This window comes from Taeniopygia guttata, chromosome 2 (genome assembly GCF_048771995.1).
Source record: "Taeniopygia guttata chromosome 2, bTaeGut7.mat, whole genome shotgun sequence".
Taxonomy (NCBI): Eukaryota; Metazoa; Chordata; class Aves; order Passeriformes; family Estrildidae; genus Taeniopygia; species Taeniopygia guttata.
The window spans coordinates 123,450,561-123,474,683 of record NC_133026.1 but is presented as its reverse complement, the minus strand read 5'-3'; the positions used below and the strand labels follow the sequence as shown (position 1 = coordinate 123,474,683).

At 45.2% G+C, this 24,123-nt stretch overlaps 1 protein-coding gene across 2 annotated transcripts in view; it reads left to right on the top strand.

Moving 5' to 3' along the window:
• Positions 1-6,018: 6,018 nt before the first annotated feature.
• Positions 6,019-24,123, top strand: part of ZNF704 (zinc finger protein 704) — a 105,813-nt gene continuing 87,708 nt past the window's right edge. Inside the window, exon 1 of one of the 2 annotated variants that reach the window (XM_030266361.4) lies at positions 6,019-6,699. In XM_030266361.4, the coding sequence (XP_030122221.1) occupies positions 6,424-6,699 (276 nt within the window). In that variant the 5' untranslated portion in view covers positions 6,019-6,423. The remainder of the gene's footprint in view (positions 6,700-24,123) is intronic. The other variant, XM_030266360.4, reaches the window with a different exon arrangement.

The following is a 24,123-nucleotide window of genomic DNA, read 5'->3' as shown; positions in this document are numbered from 1 at the left end:
TATTTTCTTTGTAATTGCTATCTCTGCAAATTCAGTTGTGACTTTCAGAATCAATCTGAGTTCTTTGACACTTCACTGAGAAAGAGGATGTTGACATGCTAATTTGCAGGGGAAGTTCCACCTGAATTAAGACAATTAATGAATGCATTTGCTTAAAATAGCATTTCAATCATCATCTTTCATTTCCTGTATCCTTCCTTTAATTCTGGTGTCGTTTCAAGGATTGTTATTCACACACATTGCTGTTACCCCACATGAATGAGCACAAACAGTATAGAAACTCCCTCAAATATCTTTATGTGTGCATGCGTCTCTCAGTGTACGAAAACCCCAACTATGTATATATGGTTATTTCTGGTTTGTGCTCGAACATTTGCATTTCAGAGGCCTGCGTGTCTTGTGTGTTTGCCCTTAGAGCAGACTCTTTGGGTTTTTTGGTCCTCCAATACTTTTGTTCAGAAAAAGTGTTTTCTCTCTCTGCTTGCTTTCTTTTTCATGTTCAGTCAGCTAATTAAGTAGGAAAATGTTAGTCGTACTTTTTTCAAGTTCATTCCTTTTTTTTCTCATTCGCGTTAATTTGTAAAAAGGGGAACCATAGTCATTGTATAAGCAGTAGCATGAAACTCCAACGAGCTGACCTCTTTTTTTCAGGGGAAGAACAAAGCCTTCTAAGAAACATAAACTTGTAAATCGTGTTAAAGTACTAATGGCAACAGGAAGACCACTGGGGAGGGGTTTTTAAAAAGCTGTGCAGGTCTGGTTGATGTTTATGCTCTCACAATCCGAGGGTGGACTGTCTAGAATTCCTTTCGTTTCTGACCAGTAAGGTTATTCCCACCTAGTCAGTATTTCAGGGCTGTAACTGAAAAGTAATGTGTAATATCTGGTGAATTTTCCATTTCATTCCAACGCATGGCTGGCACTGGGACCTCCTTCACGCAGAAGGCACAGCCTTGTCTGCAGGGTGGCATTTCACTGCACAACAGCCAGACGCAGAAGTGACCCTGTGCTCCCCACTCAGCTGACAAGTGGGGCAGAGGCGTGTCACAGAAGTGATGATTTCGCGTACTGAGAAGGAGGTCGGAAGGTTGCCACCTCTCCTTTTGAGCAGCATCTGGTAGACAATTTTCTGCCTAATATTGTCAATCATTCCCTTGTTCTTGAAGGTGCCTGGCTGTCCTCCCAGCTGGAGTGAGAACTTCAATGATCACTAGAAAGCAAAACAAATGCAAAGTTTACAAAGGGAGTGTGGAGAAGGCAGGTCCCCGAATAAAGAAGTTGGCAGGGGCTCAAATGCCTGGGATTATGAGGAGAGTGGAACACACACACAGTTAGTGCACATGCTGGTTTGAATACCAGCGCTCAAACAAATACATTTGTTGCACACTAAAAGGTGAAAAGTGAATGACTCGTTGATTAGGTTATATTTGAAAAAAATGTGATTAAATGTGCAGTAAATGGAGGGTTTCTTTGTTTTGTACTGCTGCTAGATTTTTTAAAGGCAAGAGCTGAAGCATAGCATCAGTCTGGGAGGAGGCAGGAGCAGGGAGGATCTTGCCTCTAGTGATGAAAAGCTGACATTCATTTCCCCTGTTTTCAGGGGAAAAAATATTCAGATATTAAACAAAATAACAAGAAATGTATTCTTTCATCGAAGGCATGGAAAAAAAGAAAGGAAAGGAAAAAAAATAAAGGAGAGCTAGCTGAGGCAATATTCAGGGTGGTCCAATAAAATGCCTTCTGTGATGTAGCCACCTGCTCCTAAGAGGCAAACTAAAGCACACCCGAACTAGTGCTTATTGGCTGTGGCTAGTGCTCATCTCTGCTGGAAGTGCATTGCTGAGTGATGGTCCCTGGTGGAAGCAGATCTGAGACCAGCGAGCAGAGAGGTTACAGAGTCATGCTAAAAGGAACTTGTTCCCTTGATGTTATGTCAGGCAAGCTTTGCCTGCAGTCATGATCACAGTAGCAGCTGCTGAATAGAACTAAATGTCAAACAGATCAGTAAATAATTATATTAAAAAATTGAGGAATACTTAACTGAATGATGGACTAAATGAAATGTTTGTGAAAAATATGTATCATAAGACAACTCCACCTGATGTTAATCAGCACAGAGTAGTTAAGGCAGTGCTAGGGAAAGCCAGATTTTTTTTTTTTCTGTGGCTAGTGCAAAGGGCTGCCGAGTGGGTATACTGAAAGAAGTTAGACAATAATTATTCAAGATGAACTGAAAAGCTGTCAGTGTAATTCACCTTCATTTGCTCTAGAAGAACTTCTAGAAGGAGATATAGATGCTTATATGTACTTATCATTTGAATTGTCTCATATGTCTTTAGAGAGAAATTTCATTTTTGGAAGTATGAACTGATTGTTAAGGTTACAGGCAAAGAAGCGTCTGAAACATTTCTGCTGTGTTGGAGAGCTGTGTACACAAAGGGAGTGTGGATGTGCACATTAACTTTTAATAAGCTTGGAAATCATTGACATGCAAACAGCTCTTATTCCAGCCAGAGCCTGTACTTGCATTAGAGGCAAATTATGCAGTGGTACAATCATGAGATATCTCTGTTGAGCTAAGTGATACTGTATTACCCCATATATCACAAGAATTGACTTGATATCAGGCCATGGCTATGGGCCAGAATTGTTCAGCTCTATCAGTGCTAAGACTGAGTCCTGGGCAAAAAATGTTGATGTGTGATAGTGAATTATGACCTGTGTTTGACTCTTAACTGTTTGTGAATGTAAAGATATAGAAGAAGACTGTATGTAGGACTCCCTGACTTCCTCCATAATTTAGCTCCCCTGGGAAGCACTAGAAGGACAGCAAGGGTTCAGCTTCAGCTCCATTCGTACTGCAAGTCAGGCAGACTGGAAGAAATGGAGCAAACAGACATTTCTATCTTTTGTTTGTATCAAATATTGTGAGAGAAGTTATTCCTACTACAGCTCCAATCTGGCTCGCCTGAGAAGTGCTAGAAATCTTTAGCCAATCTGTTGTAGAGTTGTCAACACTGGCTTCTCATTGCATTTGATAACCCAACGGGAGTAAAAAACATTAGCAGCTCAGATTACTAATGGAAAGTCAGTCTTCTCTAAACCCCTTCCTGGGACTGACCTGGCCATCAGCCTAGTGAACTCTGGACTGTCATTCCCTCTGGATCCCAAAACTATTTTGGCACCTCTTCCTCCACCAGAATTTGGTTACACTTTCCTCTGTAACCCTGACCAGCTCTTGTAGGGCTCACATGCTGTCCTGCTCTGCTTTGAGATCTAATGGGCCATGATCTGGTAGAGTCCTGTGGAGAAGAGGCAGCATTTTGGGGGTGGAGCATGCTCCTGCAGACGGGCCTGGGATGTGCTGTGTGTTCCTGAGAACTTGCCTGAGACTCTCTGCCTCCTGCCACCATGCTACCAAACCAGAGAACCCAGCTAAATAATTCTTGAAACAAATGTTGAACTGACAACTAAAAGCCTGATAATTGGTTAACAAGCTCTGCTTTTATATTCACCCACCAAGCCTCGGGGCAAGAGGTGTCAAGTTAGCTGTACCTTACAGCAAGTCCCAGAACAAACCTGGCAAAAAGGCTGAATAGGGAGTTCAAAGAGGCTGAAGTGTGAGCTGTCATGGGAGTTAACAGATGTGCCTGTACAAGCCCAGCTATCCTTTATCACCACTGTTTTCTGCAAGAGATACTTTGGTTTCCATTCTGTTATTTGTGGTGTTCATGCTAGCACATATAATCCAATTCAGTGATAACACACGTGCTGCATATAGTTTCTAAGTTTGTTTCTTGTTTTGCTGCAATTAAAACATACACGACTTTGAAAAAGTTAAGGAAGTCTCTTAGTATGTGGCAAATAGGAATGGGACCCTTAGTAACACAATTATAATTCAGATAACTGTGAACACAGACCACTAGGAAAGATCACAATTAGATTCAGGTGGTATTCAAATGATACAAAACATTTCAAATAATTTGAAGAGTAGAAGGTATTGGAATTATTCTATTTCCATGCCTTTAAGGTACAAGGAACTATGACTATCATTGAGATTCATGTTGAAATTCATGTTTAAGGTAAAACCTAAACATAAAAGGAACTATGACTATCATTGAAATTCATATTAAAATTCATGTTTAAGGTAAAACCTAAGCATAACTTAATTATGTCAAATCTAAACTCTAAATCTGAACATTCAGCACAGGAATAAAACCAAAAAAAGCATTGCTCTCGGGTTTGTTTTTGGTTTTTCTGGTTTTTTTTTTTCCACAGATCTCTCCTTTATGCAACATCAGCTTCAAAAAACTATGACTGATCCACTCAGCCAGGTGTCAAGAAGCTAAGTACACATGCAGTGGCAGGAAAAAAGACAGAACATCTTGTGGCAGCATGTATCAGGAGTTCTGGCTGCTGTTCTGCTGAGATGGGCTGAGCGGACATTGCAATGCAGCTGGTCAGAGCACAGGCACAATATCTGGAAAAGACACTTTTGGAAGGGTGGGTTGATACTGCTGGAAGCCAGAATTTGGCAGCAATTTTGTTGCAGATCTTGACCCAGATCTGTGGGAACCTGGAAATAATGAATGCAAACAACTGGTTTGTGGGTTGGGTTGAGAGAATCCAAACAATTTACAGAGTTTGACACGGAAAGTAACTTCAGTATTTCTTTAAGAATGGGTACTGTATTATGTATAATTTCTTGCCTAAAAAATGCTGTATGCTATATTCCAGAATAAAAAAAAACCAAAACATTGCTTTCTGAAAGGGATGAATTAACCTAGGCTGAAGCTTGGCCCCATGCTGACAATATGTGTACATTTGGCCTGTTGGCAGGTCTCTAGAACAGAATGTGCAGGGAGAAAAGTACTGAGCACTGAGAAGGGAATGACTGTAATTCACTTGTAGATGGAAAAGAATATACATATGTCTCAAAAATAACATGTAAATACAGACTTAGGACTTATAGAGGAAGAGTTTAGGAAAAGCATGTGACAACCTTAAGTATAATTCAATCTCAGGAGGCATTAATGAATGCCATGGAAGCCTGTAGCAAATTTAAATGCTGGCCACAGTAACTTCAGAATGTTTGGAAACTATTTAAATTTTTCTAATAAAGCTTTTCAGGAAGGTATTTTAACACTGTAAGCACATAATTTAAACCAGAAATTATTCCCCTAACTGTCCCAGATAATTTTCTTCTCAACAGGGTATAGATACCACTGCTTCAACTATTGATCTTGAATAAACCAAATTTCTTAATTTCATTTTTTTTCTTCAAAAGTTCCATTTTCCCCCATTTATCTTTTTCGGGGGGGGACAAGTGAAATAATTTTATTTTACTGAGGCCTGAGAAATCTGGCAGCCTGTCCTGCAGGTGGAGGTTGTCACAGAATCCATTAGGTTGGAAAAGACCTCTGAGATCATCGAATCCGACTTATGACTGAACACTACCGTGTCAACTAAATTACAGTATCAAGTGCCATTTCCAGTCTTTCCTTAAGCACCTCCAGGGACACGGACTCCCTCCACCACATCCCCTGGGCACCTCAGTCCCATGTCTAAACACCCTTTCAATGAAGGAATTCCTCCTGATGTCCAACCCAAACCTCCCCTGGCGTAGCTTAAGACTTTATCCTCTCATCCTGTCACTGCTTATCTGAGAGAGAAAGCCATCCTCTACCTGGCTACCACCTCCTGCCAGGGACTTGCAGAGAACACTAAGGTCCCTCCTGAGCCTCCTTTACTCCAGGCTAAACAACTCCAGCTCCCTCAGCGCCTCCTCACAGGACTTGTGCTCCAGACCCTTCTCCAGCTTTGTTGCCCTTCTCTGGACACGCTGCAGCCCCGCAATGTCCAGCCGGGCGCCCCTGGCCCTCCTGCCGTGTGAGCACAGCCCGGGCGGGCCGGGGCGACCCGGCGCGCCGCTGTCCCGGCAGGGCGCACCCGGGCGAGGCGGGTGGGCGGCGGGGGCCGACCTGCCCGGCAGCGAAATCCGCCCGCGGCTCCCGGCGAAGGCAGCGCGGCCCCAGCGCCCCGCGCCTGGCGGAGCCGCGGCCGGAGGGAATCCAGTCCGGGTTTTGGCGCCGGGGACCGGCGGCGGCGAGGAAGGGCGAGCGGGAGGGGAGCGCGCGCTGAGCCCGACAGCCGGGCCGGGCCGGGCCGGGCCGGGCGGGCAGCCGGCGGAGAAGGAGGGCACCGGAGCAGGTGGGCGAGCGGCGGGCCGGCCACGCCGGCTGCGGGCCCGCCTGGCCGCGGTCGCGGGCCCCCATGGCCGCGGCGCGCCCGCCGCACACACCCACCGCCGCCCCCCGGTGAGCGCCGCCGCCGCCCCTTGGGCACCTCGGCGGGGCCGCTGCCCGCGGCCGGGGCTGAACGCGGCGGGAGGCGGCCGGGCCGGGCCGGCCGGGCGGAGGCACCATGCAGGCACGGCGCTTGGCCAAGCGCTCCAGCATGGGCAGCCGGCGGCTGAGCGCGGCGGCGCCGCAGGTGGACGCGGTCCGGCCCCCCAAACCCGAGAGCGCCTGGAGGCCGCCCCGGCGGGAAGGCTCCGCTGCGGCGCTGGAAGAAGAGGACGAAGACGAGGACGTGGTGGTTGAGGTGGAGGAGGAAGAGGAGGAGGAGGAGGGCGGCCTGGGGAGCGCCCCCCCCGCGCTGGCCGGCCATGGCAAGGGCCCCCTCCGGGGGAGCCTTAAGGTGCGTCCCGGGAGGGAGCGGGCGGGGGCGGCTGAGGGGCCCGGGCCGGGGTGCGGGGCCGGCGAGGCGGCCCGGGCCGGCCGGGAGCGCTGGGGCGGCCTGGGGCCGGCGGCGGGGCTGCCTGGGGCTGGCGGCGGGAGGCTGCGGGGGACTCCGACGCCGGGCGGGCCGGCCGGCCCTCGGCGAGTCCTAGCGAAGCGGGCGGGGGGCGTGGGGAGCCACCGGCGTCTGAAGGAGTTTGAGCACCGGGAGTGGAGACTTGGCCGGGTGAAGCGCGGCTGGCGCGGCTCGAAGGATGTGACCCCGGCCGTGTGCGCAGAGGTGTTCGCAGAACTGTGCCTGCGGGGCGTGCGAGCTGCCGGGGCCGGGCAGGCTCCTGCGGGCGCGGTGGCCGTGGTCAGGAGGCCTGGGTGGGCGACCTGTGGAAAGTTTGGGAATGCAGCCTTTCTGTGCAGAGGCCCGAATCAAATCCCATCGAAGCGTGCGCGGGCAGTGCGCTGAAATCGGTGCGGTTTGGAACAACCTGATGAACACACCCACTGGCTGAGATCCCCTAGATTTAGGCTTAATGATTTTATTATGAAGAGTTTTCTGTAATTATTTTTCTCTTGGGATAACCAGGGTAGTAGGATTAAGTCTATGTATAGTACTATAGAGGATTTGTGTAATAGATGTGCACTGATTATGGAAAATAAATGTGTATAAAAGTTTAAAGGGTACCCATTTGAATGTATCTTTATTTTTTCCAATCTAGATAATAATTCTTACTTAATAAGTTCAGGGTTGGATAATTAGGATTGCTGTATTACCACTGGGATCTTTCCTGTATCCACAGATGGGGGGAAAAAGAAGGAAACAAATCCAAAACAAAAACCACATAAAGGAAAATAGCAGTATAAATGCAAGTTATCTGCATATTACTTCAGAGCAATTTTGTTACAGCACTGAGAGACTCAGTCTGACACAGTTGGGCCATCAGACTGTAGCTCTTCACTGAATCTATCAAATGCCATGAGTTGTGGTTATGGTGTCTGGGTCAGACCATCCATGGTACTGAGGCCTGACAGGCTGAAACAACTTTGTTGCTACGGAACCAGTGCTTGACACTTGAGTGATTGCGTTAGGATGAAGAGCACTATAACGGGCTTCTGGTCCCATAATTCTCCCCTTAGTAATGAAGGTCTTAAGTGGTAGAGGAGGCTTAGAGGAACTTCCTATGTGTACCTATAACATGGGAGTGTACTGTCCTCTTTGTCAGCCCTCAACATGCTTTCAAGTAGTAGGACTGTTAGACGTTGCTGGTATTTCTGCCTTACACCTAGGAGTACCCATACATACAAAAATATTGTGCTTGTGTATTTACTTCCTTGAATAGTAAACCTACCTCATAGGTGAGATGAGTGCAGTAATGCCTGTTAGGCTACATTTAGTGTACATAGTAAACTGTCAAGTCACCGTTGATAACCAGGTGCACATATTTACCTTCTGGAGGAATGTTTCTAACTGTCATTACCTGCTCTGTTTCTGCTTTTTCTGTTTATACTTTTGAGTATTATAAACTGTGAGGGCTTAAAATTTAACACTGTAAATAAATTACCTTTGGTTTCTGTGTATTTCTTTAGAGATTGTTAGTGTGGGAGTTCTCAAAGCGTAATGGGAGGATTCTTCCAAGTAATTTTAAAGCAACAGATTAAAGTTCTCTGCCTTTGGCATTGTGTTTCTGGGTGCTTTTAAGCCTGAAGTGACTGAACTGCAAGTGTGCTTCTCAAAAGTATCTCTGGATATGTGACCCTGAGTGTGTTGGAAGGTGGGTTTTCCAAGCAGGTTCTATTTCTGTTAATGAGAGAAGCTGGCATAAAATGAATACTGAGGTCCAACTGCAAAGCACTGGAAGGGTAATAGGACTGGCATGATCTGGTTGTGGTTTGTCAGCTGGAATTCCTTCCAAATGGAGAAGTGGCATGGAGTCAGCAGCATTTGACTCCCAGACATGGACTTCTGAATTTGAGACTGGTAGCAAAGTATATTGAAGGGGTGTTCACTCCTGAGAGATGGCATAAATTGTTGCATTGACCAATACCTTCATAGTAAGAGAAATTTTAAAGAGCTTCAGAATTTATTTGGACTTTAAAGCAAAGTGGGTTTTGCAGTGTATGCCATCTGGATAATGCAATTAAGAAGCATCATTTGGTGTTCTGGTGTGTATTCACATGTACACCTGATGTCTGTGCCCTTGAGTGGAATGTTAGAGGTTTCAGAGGCTTGTGACAAGGTCACTTCTATAGGCTGCCTGTGATACATGGATGAAAGCATCATAGGGTCAGCAGTGGAATTAATATTGTTAAGAGGTGCCTGAAACTTTGGTCCACTAGTCAAAATCAAAGTACTGGCACTATCAGGTCTTACAGCCATATTCTCTGCTCCAGAAAGGAGTCCACTGTGTGGCTTCATGTTTGATAGTCTAGTTTTGACCCTCACTCTTAAGCATGGAGATAGAGAGGATGAAGTACCTTATAAAGATACATTTATTTCTCCAGTTTCTGAAGTCATGGAAAGAGAGAACATATATGACAAAAAAGAGAGACTTGTGTTCATGGGGAAGATACAAAAATTGTGGTTTTATGTTGCTGTAGATGTGCAGCTGTCCAGGAGGAGAACACTGGAGAACGTTTTGGTTGCTTGTTCTTCCCTGCTATGCTGCTATGCTGGAAGAGATATGAGTATGCTGTGTGCTACTGGTGGGTAATGGCAGAATAGCCAGAGAATCTTGGAGGGCCTGTAAAGCCTTGTTGAGAAGCGCTGTGTTTTCTTACTTTGTCAGACTAGTTCATTAATCTCTATATGGAAACAAATTACACCAAGGTGCTGATTATGCAGACTCATTTTGCACATGAAACCCTTTTTATGCAGCCCATATTTGCTTTGGCTGCATTTGGATTTTCAGCCATTTAAGATGAGATGAAAAAGTATTAATAGTGTAATTGCTAGTACTTTGTCTTGAAGCGTGGGTTAATTCACAGTCCTGTTTAATTCATCTTTTGTATGCAGCCTGGTTGAGATATCACAGCCATGTTAGTACCATGCTGGGGTTAATGCAGTCTGTGGAACCTGCTGAGTTTGTTGATGAGGAAAGGAGTTTTGAAGTAGGGTCCATCAGCAGTCTCCAATGCTGACTTTATCAGATACTTAGAAGAAAACCCCACTGCAAGTAGCAGAATTATGCTAATTTGTCTGTAAACCGTCAAGAGTGCTATGGTTGAGAACGTCGGCTAGTAGTGAGCATGGGCTTGTGATAGCATGCCAGCATGTTGCAATGTTTTCTCTTCTGTTATGAATAGTAAAGGTGTTAGTGCTTTCTTATGTTCAGCCCAATTGAATTGTCAGTTTATTTTCAGCCCAATTTCTGTCACCAGGCTGAAAGTATGGCCACAGGACATTCCTAATCCAGCTGACTATAGATGCTGTGCCTATTCCTCACCCATGGAACTACCCGTTCCAGATACTGGCTTGTTTGTGAGCACCTCTTTGTAGTTCAGAAGGATGAATTTCCCACAAGTGGATTTGATCCTTCAAATACATAGCTCCCAAAATGATGGAAAATGATCAGATGAAGAGTCTGAAAACTAAAGCCCCAGAGAGCTGTGCAGTGATGGTAGAGGAATACAAAAGCCCAAGCAATGAAAGCAAGACTTTAACTTCATACTTACACTTTAACACTGGGCTCAGTTTCACCCATCTTGTGAGGTGAAATTTATGACAGGTGCAAAGCAAGGAGCATGTACAAGTCTGATCCAGTGGTTTTGGAGTGAAGATGGCAGACATTGGTAGGAGTTCACGAAAACCACAGTTTTTGTGGTTTGCTATGTTTTGGGTTGATTTTTTCACCTTTTTTTTTTTTGTTTGTTTTTTAAAGATAAAGACATCTGTGTGATATATGGGATGGGAGAAGACTCTTTAGAGCTTGTGTGCTTGTGTGGAAGAAATCAGTTGCCTTTTAGTTATATGTTGTTCAGCTGCATTGAATTCACTCACTTCTCTTTTGCTCCTTCTTTCTAAAGCCAGGTGTGAATTCATTGCTGTCCTTTAAATCAGACTTTCAGCTTTGCTCTTTGAATGGGCTATATATTCATTGTGGACAAAAAAAGTGTCTTTCCTTGCTTGATTAGCAAGTGTTATTTAATTTCGCTTTCATGTGTGTGTGCAAATGTATTTTCAAAGGCAATTTGCAAAATACAATCTTTAAATACCAGATTTGCTTAGTGGAGAAGAGATCTTGCAAGAGATGTTAGGAACTTAGGAGGAAAATAATTTTTATTTCAGACTAATAATAATAATGTTATTTTTATAAATACTGCTGGTTATTAGAACACCAGAACTCATGTCCTGAAGGCTAGGCTGTGTACAAACTCAGAACAAGCATGATCCTGGTCTACCCAATTCTACAAAGAGTAACACAAGATATTAATGGACACTGATGGACTGTGAGGAACAACTAAAGGGTGAGATGAGAGAGGTGCATAAACACCATCAGCTTAGCCATATTTTTGTAAGTAGCTAAAGTTAATTAATTTTTAAATTTAAAACTTTGTTCAGCTTCTTGTTGTTCTTGAGTGAAAACCTGTCTAGTGAAGTTGGCGTGGAAAATTCATGGCTAGACTTGGGATTTTTTTCTTTTCTTCCTTTTGAAAAATTGTAAAAGTTTATACATAATACAGATTACTGGAGGCAGAGCTGGGGGTGGTGAGAAAATAAGCTAGTATTTTTTGTCCACTCTCCCCTAATAAATAATGAATGTGACTAATTAGCTGGGGACTTTGTCATGTAATTTTGTTGTTGTTTGGACACAGACCAAGGAATTGTATTAGAACACTGTAACTATGTAAAAGTGAAGCCATTAACAATTCTGATCTTTATTTGCTATATTCTTTTTGGTCTAGAATGAGGTCAGTTGAGAGTGATCAGTTGACAGTCTTCAGGTATTCAGTACATACGAGTGATAGAGATGTGCTGCTCAGTCTCTGTCACAAAATGTTTGAGTTGGGAGGGAACCCTTGGAGATCACCTGGCCCAATCCCCCAGCTCCAGTAGGGTCACACAGAGCTGATTGCCCAGGACCATGTCCAGATGCGTTTTGAATATCTTCAAGGAGGGAAATTCCACAGCCTGTTTTGGCAACCTATGGCATTGCTGTGTCACCCTCACAATGAAGAAGTGCTTCCTGATGTTCAGAGGGAACCTCTTGTATTTCAGTGTGTGACCATTGCCTCTGGTCCTGCCACTGGGCACCACTGAGAAGAGTCTGGCTCTGTGTTCCCTCCATTCAGGTGTTTCTAGACATTATTAAGATTCCCCTAAGCCCTCTCTTCTGGCTGAAGAGTCTCAGCTCTCTTCATAGGAGAGATAATCCAGTCTCTTAATCACAGAATCATAGAACAGTTTGGAATGGAAAGCACCTTAAAGATAATTTAGTTACAAGCCTCTTGCCATGGGCACGGATGTCACTCACTCACTAGACCAGGCTGGTCAGAGCTCCATCCAACCTGGCCTTGAACACTTAAGGGCTGGGGCATCCACCACTTCTCTGGGCACCTGTTCCAGTGCTTCACCACTCTCTGAGTAAAGAATTTCTTCCTAACAGCTACTCTAAACATGCCCTCTTTTCATTTTAAAATCCTCACTCTTTGTCCTGTCTCTGTCTGCCCATATAAAAAGTCCCTCTCCCTCATTTGTACCTTGGAGGTACTGGAAGGCTGTAATGAGGTTTCTCCAAAGCCTCATTCTCCATGTTGGCCTTTTGCTGCACTTTCTTTGGTATGTCCATGTCTTTCCTGTATTTGGGATCCCAGAGCTGAACCTGTCATTCCAGGTGTGGCCTCTCCAGTGCCTTAGTAGAGGGGGCAGGATCACCTCCCTCCCCCTACTGTCAATACTTTCTCTAATGCAGTGCAGGACATGGTTCAGCTTTTTGCCACAAGGACTCCCTGCTGGCTTATGGTCAACTTTGTGTCCACTGGGAACCCAGGGCCTTTTCTGCAAAGCTGTTTTCCAACTGGGTGGCCTCCAGACAAGCTAGTGCTTGGGATTGTCCCTCCCCAGGTCCAGAACTTCACATTTCACCTGGTTGGGTTTCTTGAGGTACTTGTTGGCTCATTTCTTTAACCTGTCAAGGTTTCTCTGGGTGGCAGCATGACTGTCAGGTGTGTCACTCACTCCTCCCTGTCTTGTGATCCCTTCCCAGGGATCAAGGTGGGGATGACCAGCCAGCCTGTAGTTCTCTGATTCTTCCTTGGAGATAGAAGTGACTTCTTTTTTCAACTGAAAGCTAAGTATCGAGAAAGTGCTTTTCATGGGCTGGTAATTAACATTTGTAATGTGTCCTGTGACAAGTGCAGATGCACAGACCATCTGTGCCTTTGCTGATCCTGTGCTCTTCCAAGCTTTCTTCAGACCCAAGGTTACAGAGAAGTCTAAGAATCCTGTAAATCAGCTTTGAACCCTCAAGTCCTACTCTGTTTTTCCAGCTGCTAGATTAGAAATTCCAGTGTTACAAGAGCACTGGAGAGCTCTTACTAGACTGTGGGATAAATCAGTGCCTCAAAGATGAGAGTTTGGCTGCTTGGCCAGCCAGGAGCATGCTGGTCCTTGCTGTGGATTTTGTAAATACTGTGTGGATTGAGCAATGATGCTTTTTTTTTTTTTTTTTAATTCCCTCAGAATGAGTCCACATTGGCTTTATAATACTTTCAAGTGATTTATTGAATTGCTTATTTCTAAAAATAGTGAGCAGCTTGACTAATACTGCAGCTTAAGGCCAACCCAAAGACTACAGAAGGACAATAGGTCAAAAGAGAAACTCTTAAGTGTTTTTGTTTATTTTCAGAAATTGAACAGGAAATAGAAGGTGAATGAAAAGAATGTTCATTAGCTCCTCTGGGAATCAGCTTTAATTTCATGAACTTGTGTTCATGGTTTTCACTGTAGCATGTTGCTGAGCAGAGCACACAGGAATTTAATGTTACCACTGCTGCTGCTGAAAAATCTGTGATAGGATCACTTTCACTACTCTGGCACCTTGCCAAACTTTCCAATCTCAAATGATTATTACAGTGACATTTGTCGTATTGTATTAAAAAGTACATGTGTGGGTGGTATTTGTTGTTTGACAACAAAACTAATGAAGACAGGAAACTGAACAACTTCTGTTGATTGAACTTTGAATAAAAATACAGATCTTTTTACTTGTGTTTTTCAAAACATACAGAGTCTAATTTCCATTAAATCCTGACACAGCTGAAGTTACTGGAAAAGTCCTGCTACTTTAAGCAGATTCGGGATTTCAGCCCAATTAATTGAACATAAGTATAAATCTTTGTAGATTTATATATACTTTGTATATATAGTATACTTTGTATACTTTAGTCTACTATACAAGTAGACTAAAACCATTTCATAATGGTCCTAATAATTGTAAAAGATTGTTATGATCACTAAACACAGAATCAGAGGGAAAGTAAAATGCCTCAGTGATCAGATCTGATGTGTGAAATTACAGTGTTTTACCATCTTTCATGTATTGTTTTACATGGCAGAAGAAAGATTATTTGAGCTTTAGATGGGCAGTGCTGTTAAAACAAGCAGTCAAGATTGGATGGTTACTTAAATTTTATTTTGTGCTTCAGCGGATAAGGTGGCTGATGCCTACATCATACTGACATAGAGAGTAAATTGTACAATCACTTTCTATAAACTGGACTTTGTAAAGCTGGCAAGATAAACATTTGAGCCAGCCTGATATTTTATGTGCATATGCATATCCCTTTTAAATGGAGTATAAAAACTCTCACTGCATCCAAAATGCTTTTTACCTCATATTTCTCAACAATTTTCTTTCTATGATGCAGTGATGAGAAATGTGAGTACCTCCAGAGGGAAAAAATCTGATTTTTCTACTTTAAAATACTTTAAAGACAGCACTGTGATGCAGTCCTTGCTGTCTTTAGGTCTAGGTCAGTGGTTAACCATAAGGCCATGGAAAGCTGTTCACATCTGGTTTACAGAGCTATACAGAAAAAGCAGTGAAATAAATAAGGGTGAATTGGTGGTTGCTAAGGATTTACAGTAATATTTTCCTTCAACATGTGTGACCAACACTGTTTCAGACAATTGTCCCTACTTTCTCATAGCAGGAGAGAAGTGCTTGGTCTTGCAGGAGTTTCTCCATGCTGGTAGGTTCATCTGCTGGAGCAGCAACATGGGTAGCATAGAGCGCATTGTGCCTCAGCACTGGATGTGCCACAAACTGGAGTTTATGTTTCATCAGTTCCAAAAAGGATAAAGTATTCCTTTCCTCCAGCTCCTAGTTACTCACAGGCAGTTTTGTGCTTGTGCCAGAATTTGTTATGTACTTTTGTGGGTTACTGAAACAGTGGAAAACACATGCAGCAGTGTCTGTAGACTCTGTGGTGTCCTTTAGTTATGGTGGATCAAGGAAGGGCTTGCCAAGCAGCTTGATAGCACAGAGGAAAAGACAGGATATCACAGCTAGGACAGGCATATGGAGGAAAGAGAAGGTTAGAAATGGAGCAAGCCTTCATCCTTTAGAAGACAAAAGCCATGTGGCAGTTGGACTGCGCTTTACTTTGGGCCTGGTGGTCCTTCAGGTTCTTTGTTGTTGTGGTGTGATTTCATGGTTTCCCGAGAACTCCATGTTTCTCCCCTGAAGTTGTCCTTCCAGATGTGTCAATCACTCCTCCTTTCCCCACCCTGACCCCTGCCAGCACTGTCTGTCACTCTTGGCATTCCAGAAGTGTGTCAAGTGTTTGGGCAGGTTCAAAAGATGCCCTCTACCCCCGGGAGCATTGGGCCATCCAGATGTCCTTTGTCCCCTGAGACCTCCTCTCCCATACCTGGTTGGTGGCTCCTTGTCCCTTCCCCTGTCCCCTCCCCCAGGTAAAAGAGAGGGGAACCACGGGGTCAGGGCAGTTCTGATGGAGCAGTGATAGGATTCAGAGTTCTGCTTGGAGCTGCTGCTACACTCAGAGGCCTGTGGGCCAGAATAAAGCTCTGGATTAAACCCTCCATCAGAACCGACTCCTTTCCTTCACCATAGCCTTAAAGTCTTCTCCAGCAGCGGGAAACCTGAGGAGCGGAACCTCTGTGAGGGAAGCTCCATTCCACTGCCACCTGAGCTCCGGCTTGCCTGGACTTGTCCTCATGCTCCCAGCTGCAACATCCAGCTAGCCAAAGGTGTCTCTGGGGTGAAACACCACAGTTGCTGCCATTTGGTTCAGCAGCAGGGGCCAGACAAGCCAGGGCACGTCTGTTCCCAATATTGGTAACTCCGATATATTGGCACCCAGCGTGGGGCTCTCAGAAGATCACAAGGCCATGGAGAGACTTTATGGCAGCTTGGCATCCACTGGCAGAGCTTTGAAGACAGAGCTCTCCAGGAGAGACTTGGGAATTTATATCACAGAAGGCTCATGGATGTCCTGCACCTCGGGAAAGTTCAGCTCCTTTTTGATGAGCCAGACCTTCTGAGAGGAGAAAAGGGGAGTTCCTCCTGCCCCGAGGAGTCCTATTCAGGTGAAGAGAAGATCCCACTGGACCAGGACAGGCTGGCCCTGATTTAGGTGAGTGTCCCCTCTCCATAGAGGGGTGGGAAGCTCAAAAACAGTGCCTGACGAAGGACTTGTTCTTTTTTGCTCTTATTAGAGCACAGCAAGGCTGCGCAGCCCCGCGGAGTGGGGAGTGAGTGCTTTAGGTGCGGGCACGGACCGCGTGGCGCTGCTGCTTTCAGAACCCGCGCGGCGGCAGCAGAGGTGGCGGCGCCGGCTCAGAGGGAGGGGGGTGCTCTGCCGGCCCCTCCCCTTCGCAGCCGCGCAGCTTTGGGGTTTTCTCGCAGCGCAGCGTGGGAGGGCGTGGGCAGCAGCTCCTGAGAGTGGTGGGAAGGGGCAGGCGGCAGGGTAGAACCACGGCTCCGTCTTTCTTGCTGCGCGTGGATGGCGCTGATCCACGGCTCGACCACAGGCTGCTTGCAGTGTTAAGGGCAGCACACGCTGCTGCACTGTGCAGTGCTGACATCTGGGTGCTTTCATTTCTTAACGGCGGTTTTTGGAAATCGGTAGCGAATTCGTTTTGTTTTTGGTTGTGTGAGGTCCTGCAGTGCCTTTTACATCTAAAATGGGGGCAAAGCTAAGCATGACACAGAAAGGAGTGTATTATCAGATTATAGGATTTTTAGTTAGTAGAAAGTTCTTGTTTTCTAAGGGAAAATTGAAACAGTTTATAAGGTGGCTTTTTCTACACTTCCTGCAAGTTTCTCCTGAGCAAGTCCAAAATACCCACTTCTGGGACACGGTGGATCATAAATTGGTAACATTGGGAAGGTCTGGGGACACGACTTCAGCCAAATTTGTGGTTTGGAGTTTACAAGTTTGATCAGCTTTACTTAAGCAAAGGGAAGTGAAGGAAAAGCCAAATAACAAGGAGTGTACCTTTGCTCTTTCTTTTTCTCCCCACCCCAGTCCTGAACCCTCTACCCCAAAACTCAGTATTTTACGGAGAGCAGATTCTGCTCAAGCCCAGGGAAGCTGGCTCCCTGAGCATCTTAAAGTGTCCAAGTCCCACTGTCCACAAAGTTCTGGCCAGACTGCGTGTAATTCTCCCCAGTCCCCTGTCTCCCCAGCTCACAAACCCCATTTCTCCCCATTGGGCCGTTAGGTCTCTCCCCAGCAAGCGCTCTGGATAATCTAACACAAACAGACGTAGATTTGCCAATTGTCCATTTGGCCCCTCGATTTGGACAATGCTCTCTCCAACCTGGTATGCCATCCCCAGCAATGCTCCCCCAAAATTGGAATTTGGCTGTCATTGATATAAAGGATTGTTTCTTCCAAATTCCTGTACACCCTGACGATGCACCACGTTTCGCATTCTGGTCCCCACTATCAACAGGGGAGCCCTGAGGAAGAGGTACCATTGGAAAGTTCTTCCTCAAGGCCTGAAAGTCTTGCTATCGATCTGCCAGTGGTATGTCTCGTCTTACTGTTCCTGGTGCGTGCAGCCGCAGAAAAGGCCATCACCTGTCATTATATGGATGATATCCCTGTGTGTGCCCCCAGTGATGATTTACTCACCCATGCACTTGACCTAACGATTGATGCATTGATTGTTGCAGGGTTCGAGCTCTAGGAAAAGAAAATTCAAAAGATGCCACCTTGGAAGTACTTGGGCTTAGAAATTGGAAAGAGGATCATTGTTCCTCAAAATTTGAAATCAAAATTTGAAATCAAAATGAAGATCGAGACCCTTGCGGATGTCCACAAGTTGTGTGGGTCTTTAAATTGGGTAAGGCCCTGGCTAGGTCTGACTAATGAAGATCTTGCCCCTCTTTTCAATTTATTGAAAGGGGGAGAGGACCCGAGTTCTCCTAGGGCTATTACCCCAGAGGCAAAGAAAGCTCTAAAAAAAGTTCAGACAGCAATGTCCAGAAGACAGGCCAACCAATGTCGGCCTGACCTGCCATTCAAATTTATCCTCTCAGGTAAGTTGCCACACCTCCATGAAATCATTTTCTGATGGGAGCAGAAACAAACACCTAACGCAAAGGAAACAGCTAAAAAGGGCCAGAGCCCTTGATCATAGAGTGGATCTTCTTCAGTCACCAAAGGCCCAAGAGAATGACAAAGCCCCAAGAACTGGTAGCAGAACTGATCCAGAGAGCTAAGACAAGGAGCTGGCAGGATGTGACTTTGAGTGCATTCACATTCCAATCGGATTAAAATCAGGCCAAATTACTAAGGCAATGTTGGAACATTTACTTCAGGAAAATGAGGCATTGCAGTTTGCTCTGGATTCCTACTCAGGACAAATTTCTATCCATCAGCCCGCCCACAAAATTTTCAAACAAGAAGTTCAATTCACCCTGAAATTGGGAAGTGTTCAAAGTAAGAGACCTTTAAAAAAGGCTCTGATCGTGTTTACAGACATGTCCAGGAGATCCCACAAGTCCATTATGACTTGGAAGCATCCTCAAACTTAGCAGTGGGAGACAGACATTGCTGAGGTGGAAGGTTCACCTCAGCTTGCTGAGTTGGCTGCAGTTATTAGGGCCTTCGAGAAGTTCTCAGAACCATTCAATTTGATTACAGACTCTGCCTACATGGCAGGAGTAGTATCCAGGGCAGATCAAGCAATACTGCAAGAAGTGTCTATCATTGCACTTTTCTAATTGCTCTCAAAACTTGTAAAGTTTTGAGCAACCATTTTATGTGATGCACCAACCAACCTGCCAGGTTTTATCACTGAAGGCAACAGAAGGGCAGATGATCTTGCTGCGCCTGCAGAGATGACCCCTCTCCCAAATGTTTTTTGAACAGGTAAAAATCAGCCACCAGCTTTTCCACCAAAATACACCTGGCCTAGTTCATCAGTTTCCCATCACTCAAGAACAGGCGAGAGTGATTGTGGCCTCATGCCCCAATTGCCAACAACATGCACTCCCTACGATAAGTGCAGGAGCAAACCAGAGGGGGTTGAACAGTTGTGAACTGTGGCAATTTATGTAACACACATACAATCATTCAGATGGCAGAAATATGTTCATGTCAGTGTAGATACCTTTTCTGGAGCGGTCTATGCCTCTGCCCACACAGGAAAATCATCCTCTGATGCCATAATGTACCTCCTACAGGCTTTCTCTTTCATGGGCATCCCTAAGGAGTTGAAAACTGATAATGGCCCACTTACAAATCCAAGGAATTCAGTAGTTTCCTGCAGCAATGGGGAGCAGAGCACAAAAAAGGCATCCCCTACTCCCCTACAGGTCAAGCTGTAGTGGAAAGGACTCACCGTGGTATCAAAAGAGCCCTGGACCAGCAACATCAGGTCCTGAAAATGGAACCTCCCCACATCCAGTTGTCCAGAGCACTGTTCACAATTAATTTTCTGAACTGTTCTTTTGACAACCTGAATCTGCCCATTGTATGCCACTTTGGGGGGAGCAGTCAGATGTCCATGAAAGAAAAGCCTCCAGTCTAGTAAAGGACCCTGAGACTTGGAAGACAGTGGGACTTTACAAACTGGTTACATGGGGACATGGATATGCCTGAGTGTCCCCCCCTCTGGTTTAAAGTGGGTTCCATCCAAATGGTAAGGCCCTATGTCCCCAAGGTCTCAGGGAGGTCTACAGAAGCACCCTAGGTTGCTAATGGTGCCTGGAGGAGGAGACTCCGCACATGTTCCCTGGAAGAAATTCCATTTACACCTCCTATCTGGAATAGTTTGTAATATATTTCTGACTTGGGTTTCCTTTTACCGGTTTAGATCCCACTGTTTGTGTGCAGTCTCAAGTCACCATGAGACCTAACCTGCTCCTCATCCTACTCACGATCTTTCCCCCAGCGATCTCCTGCATAGTCCCTCATCCCAAAGCAAACATATGGAGCCATGGGCAGGTTCCCCCCTCGTCTGCTCGGAAGTCCATGCACCTTTGGGAAGCTCAGCCTGTTTACCCCAAATTGAACAAATCTAATGCATTGGCAGATAAAAAACAATGCACATAAATTTGCCATCCAAAAAGGGATCTAAGGCAATTAGACCCAGACTGTAATTTGGAAGTTGTTCACTGGTCCAGATTTAAGGCCACTGCAATTAGAGACCTTCTGCCATGGATCTCGGCAGCTAAAAGCATGGGAGAATTAGGCCAATTGGAATGTTGGGTTGCAAAACAGCCAAACCTCACTTCTACTGCCCCAAGTGACCTCTTATCAGATGAGGAAATTACCAGGCAAGCCACCATTCAAAATAGGGCGGCCATAGACTATCTGCTCCTCCTGTACAACCATTGCTGTGAAAAATTTGAAGGTCTCTGCTGCCTCAACCTGTCATCGAAAGCAGAGAATATCCATGCTGTGATCAACAGCATGAAAATGATGGTGAACGACATCAAGAGAGAAACAGATGACTGGCTGAGTGGACTGTTGAAGGGCTGGGGACTCTTGGGCTGGTTGGGATCTATTCTGAAAACTGTGTTTTTAGTACTGTTTATTCTAGATATTGTTATTGTAGTTGTTAGCATTGGCTTTGGGCTGATCAAGCACATGGTTTACAAGCTAATTTCAAGCTCATCTTCCCTCCTTGAAGTCTACCATTTGGAAGCCCCTTGTGCTCCAGTGGATGACTTGGAAGCCTCAGTTGAAGATAGGGACCCTCCTGAAGGAGGGGAACCAACTCACCAACCATGGTTTGGCGAGCATTCTGGCCCCCAAACCCAATCCTTTTCATTTTAAGCGAAACTAGGGGGTGTTGCAGTGTGATGTCATGGTTTCCCCAGAACAGGGTTTCTCTCCTGTAGTTGTCCTTCCAGCTGTGTCAATCACTCCTCCTTTCCCCACCCTGACCCCTGCCAGCACTGTCTGTCACTCCTGGCATTCCAAAAGTGTGTCAAGTGTTTGGGCAGGTTCAAAAGATGCCCTCCACCCCCGGGAGCATTGGGCCATCCAGATGTCCTTTGTCCCCTGAGACCTCCTCTCCCGTACCTGGTTGGTGGCTCCTTGTCCCTTCCCCTGTCCCCTCCCCTGGGTAAAAGAGAGGGGAACCACGCGGTCAGGGCAGTTCTGATGGAGCAGTGATAGGAATCAGAGTTCTGCTTGGAGCTGCTGCTACACTCAGAGGCCTGTGGGCCAGAATAAAGCTCTGGATTAAACCCTCCATCAGAACTGACTCCTTTCCTTCACCATAGCCTTAAAGTCTTCTCCAGCAGTGGGAAACCTGAGGAGCGGAACCTCTGCGATGGAAGCTCCATTCCACTGCCACCTGAGCTCCGGCTTGCCTGGACTTGTCCTCATGCTCCCAGCTGCAACATCCAGCTAGCCAAAGGTGTCTCTGGGGTGAAACACCACAGTTGCTGCCATTTGGTTCAGCAGCAGGGGCCAGACAAGCCAGGGCACGTCCCGTTCCCCATATTGGTAACTCCAATAGTTTGTGAAGGCTTTTTTCCCATGAGATACTATTGCATCCCAGTAGTGGTTTGGTAGAGGGCTGTTTCCTGGAGCAGCTGGAGAAGGTGGCCATATTTGCCTTTTACTGATGTTATTCCTTTGCTTTCAAGGGTAATGAGTTGTAACTGTGTGATACTGTTTATTGTGTAGTCAGACACAAAAATAAACCCCTTTTTTGGCGCCTCTCCTAATCTGAACAGAAAAACTGCTACATGTGTTTATCTCGAGCTCAACTCTGATTTGAGAGAATCTTCTGCTGGAGGCAGTGCTTCTTGCTTGTTCTCCTCTGCTGAGGGATAGTGCTTTCTACTTCCAGCCTCAAGATCTGTTAGAGATAAGGATTTGTGCTTTAGTTTTGTCTTGCAATATCTCCTCCAGGCTTTCAGCATCAGGGATCAGCACTGGCCTTTCATTCACAGCACCTATTTCATTCAGAAGTTAAAACAGTTGCATACATCTGTGAACTGCCTTGGTTTAATTTCACTTAAATGCCATCATTTAAAAGAGCAAAGTTCTAGGATGTAAAGTCAAATGGATTACATTTCCATACTCTCTTAAGTGATCTAAGATCTGCAGTATCTCCTCTGAGCTGGCTGCTTTTAAAGTCAGACAATAACTTTTGACCTCAGAAATCTCACATCTCTCTATATTAATTGTAAGAGATCTTGAAAATAAAGCCAATCTGGTTTTCTTTTCACTAAAAATATCCTACTCTTTCCAGTCAAGAGGAGGAGGGCTTTCAAATGCAGATGTGACCCCCCAATCAAGGGGTTTTTTGCTGAGGAGCAAGTGAGGCAGCATTTCCAAATCTTTCTGCTAAGTGTGGTGCCTCTGTAGTGCCTCTATAGTTTAATTTTTGTGAGCTCTTGCTTACTTGATCCTGAATAAGATTATAGAAGTGGTAGTACTTCTTTGAGCTGCTGCCATCCTTACTGATCCCAGATCACCAGCAGATGAAGAGAGAAACAGGTGGAGTGTCTTGTACATCTTCGGCAATGGTCTTCATTATGTTATTTTGGATAATTTGTGCTTATAAGAGATAGATGTATAAAATATGTTATGTTGGTGAGAAATACAAGGTTTCTTAAGCACACAAGCTGGAGTTGGGGAGATTGCTTCATGGTTTTTCAAAACCACAGCTGGCAGCGGAGAGAAGGACCTAATTTACAAGCGAATGAATGTGGCTTGCACAGAGATGGGTCCTTCTCCAAGGTGATCCGAGGAACACCCAAGCGATGAATACTCGATAAATATCTAAGATTGAGATAGCCAGAGCCATCAGGAAGACACATCTCAATGCCGAGTTCAAGTAACTGGATGATGGGCATACATCGCTTCTGGACATGGTTTTGTTCAGCTGGAAGCAGAGAAAAGAAACTACATGAATATGTGAACCTTTGAAAAGAAGAAAAGAAACCCTGCCTCAGGCAGAATAGACAGAATAAGAACTGCTCGGTATAAGAACTGCTCGAACAGAACAGTTGGTGTGGTGTGAACGTAGGAGATCCGATGCCACAGAGGTTGGACCTGCGTCTCACCCAGCACAGATCCTGGGCTCGGCACTGTCCTTTTGATTGTGGCTGTCTTAGACTGAAATAAAAAATCTATTTTATTAATTATAAATTCAGCTTGATCATTTTTACTTGTTACAGTCTTGAAATAGTTAAAATTCAACTAGTAAATGCCATATTGATATATCAATAAGACAGTCCATATACAAGGCTGTATTAAGCTAGATGGGCTGTTGTATACAACTTTTTAAACTAGAAAATCAAAATTAGGGGCAGCAAAGACAGTAGGTACTTTACCACTGGGTTCTAGGACCCTTTTTGCATCTCTTACAAGTAAAATCACCATTTCATAGAAAATAGATATTCATAGGCATATCATAAAAATATACCGTGACATGAGGTTTCAGAACTCAAGTCAGTGCAGTGGGAACACCTGGTTTGATGTTGTTCACTACTTGCAACTTGTAAGTACATCTAGTAATGCAACAGAAATAAGAACAGAATTCCCACATTGGTTTTGTCTCCAGTTCCAGGGTTTTTAGCTTCCCCAGAGATGACCAGCAAGACCCAAGTGTATCCACCTCTTTTCTCTTTCTCTTCTCCTTGGCCAGCCCAAAGCACACATTTCCAGGCCTGCATCTGTTCTCTTTGTGGCCACAGGTTGCTCTGATGGCATTGGGCATTGCTTACACTGCTTTCGCCGCAGGAGAGGTGAGGTGAACCTGCTGCCTGGCACTTGCTTCCTTCCCACTTGCAGGGCCAGGCACGTAGGTCCTTGTGAGAAAAAAAAAATGTGATAATTGGTTTAGTTAATTTTAAATTCACTTTCTGTGCAACCATCAATTGGGAAGGTAATTATGACTGCCCATTCCTGGCCTGCAAGTCCTGCTTTTAGCATGGTGGAGTACCAA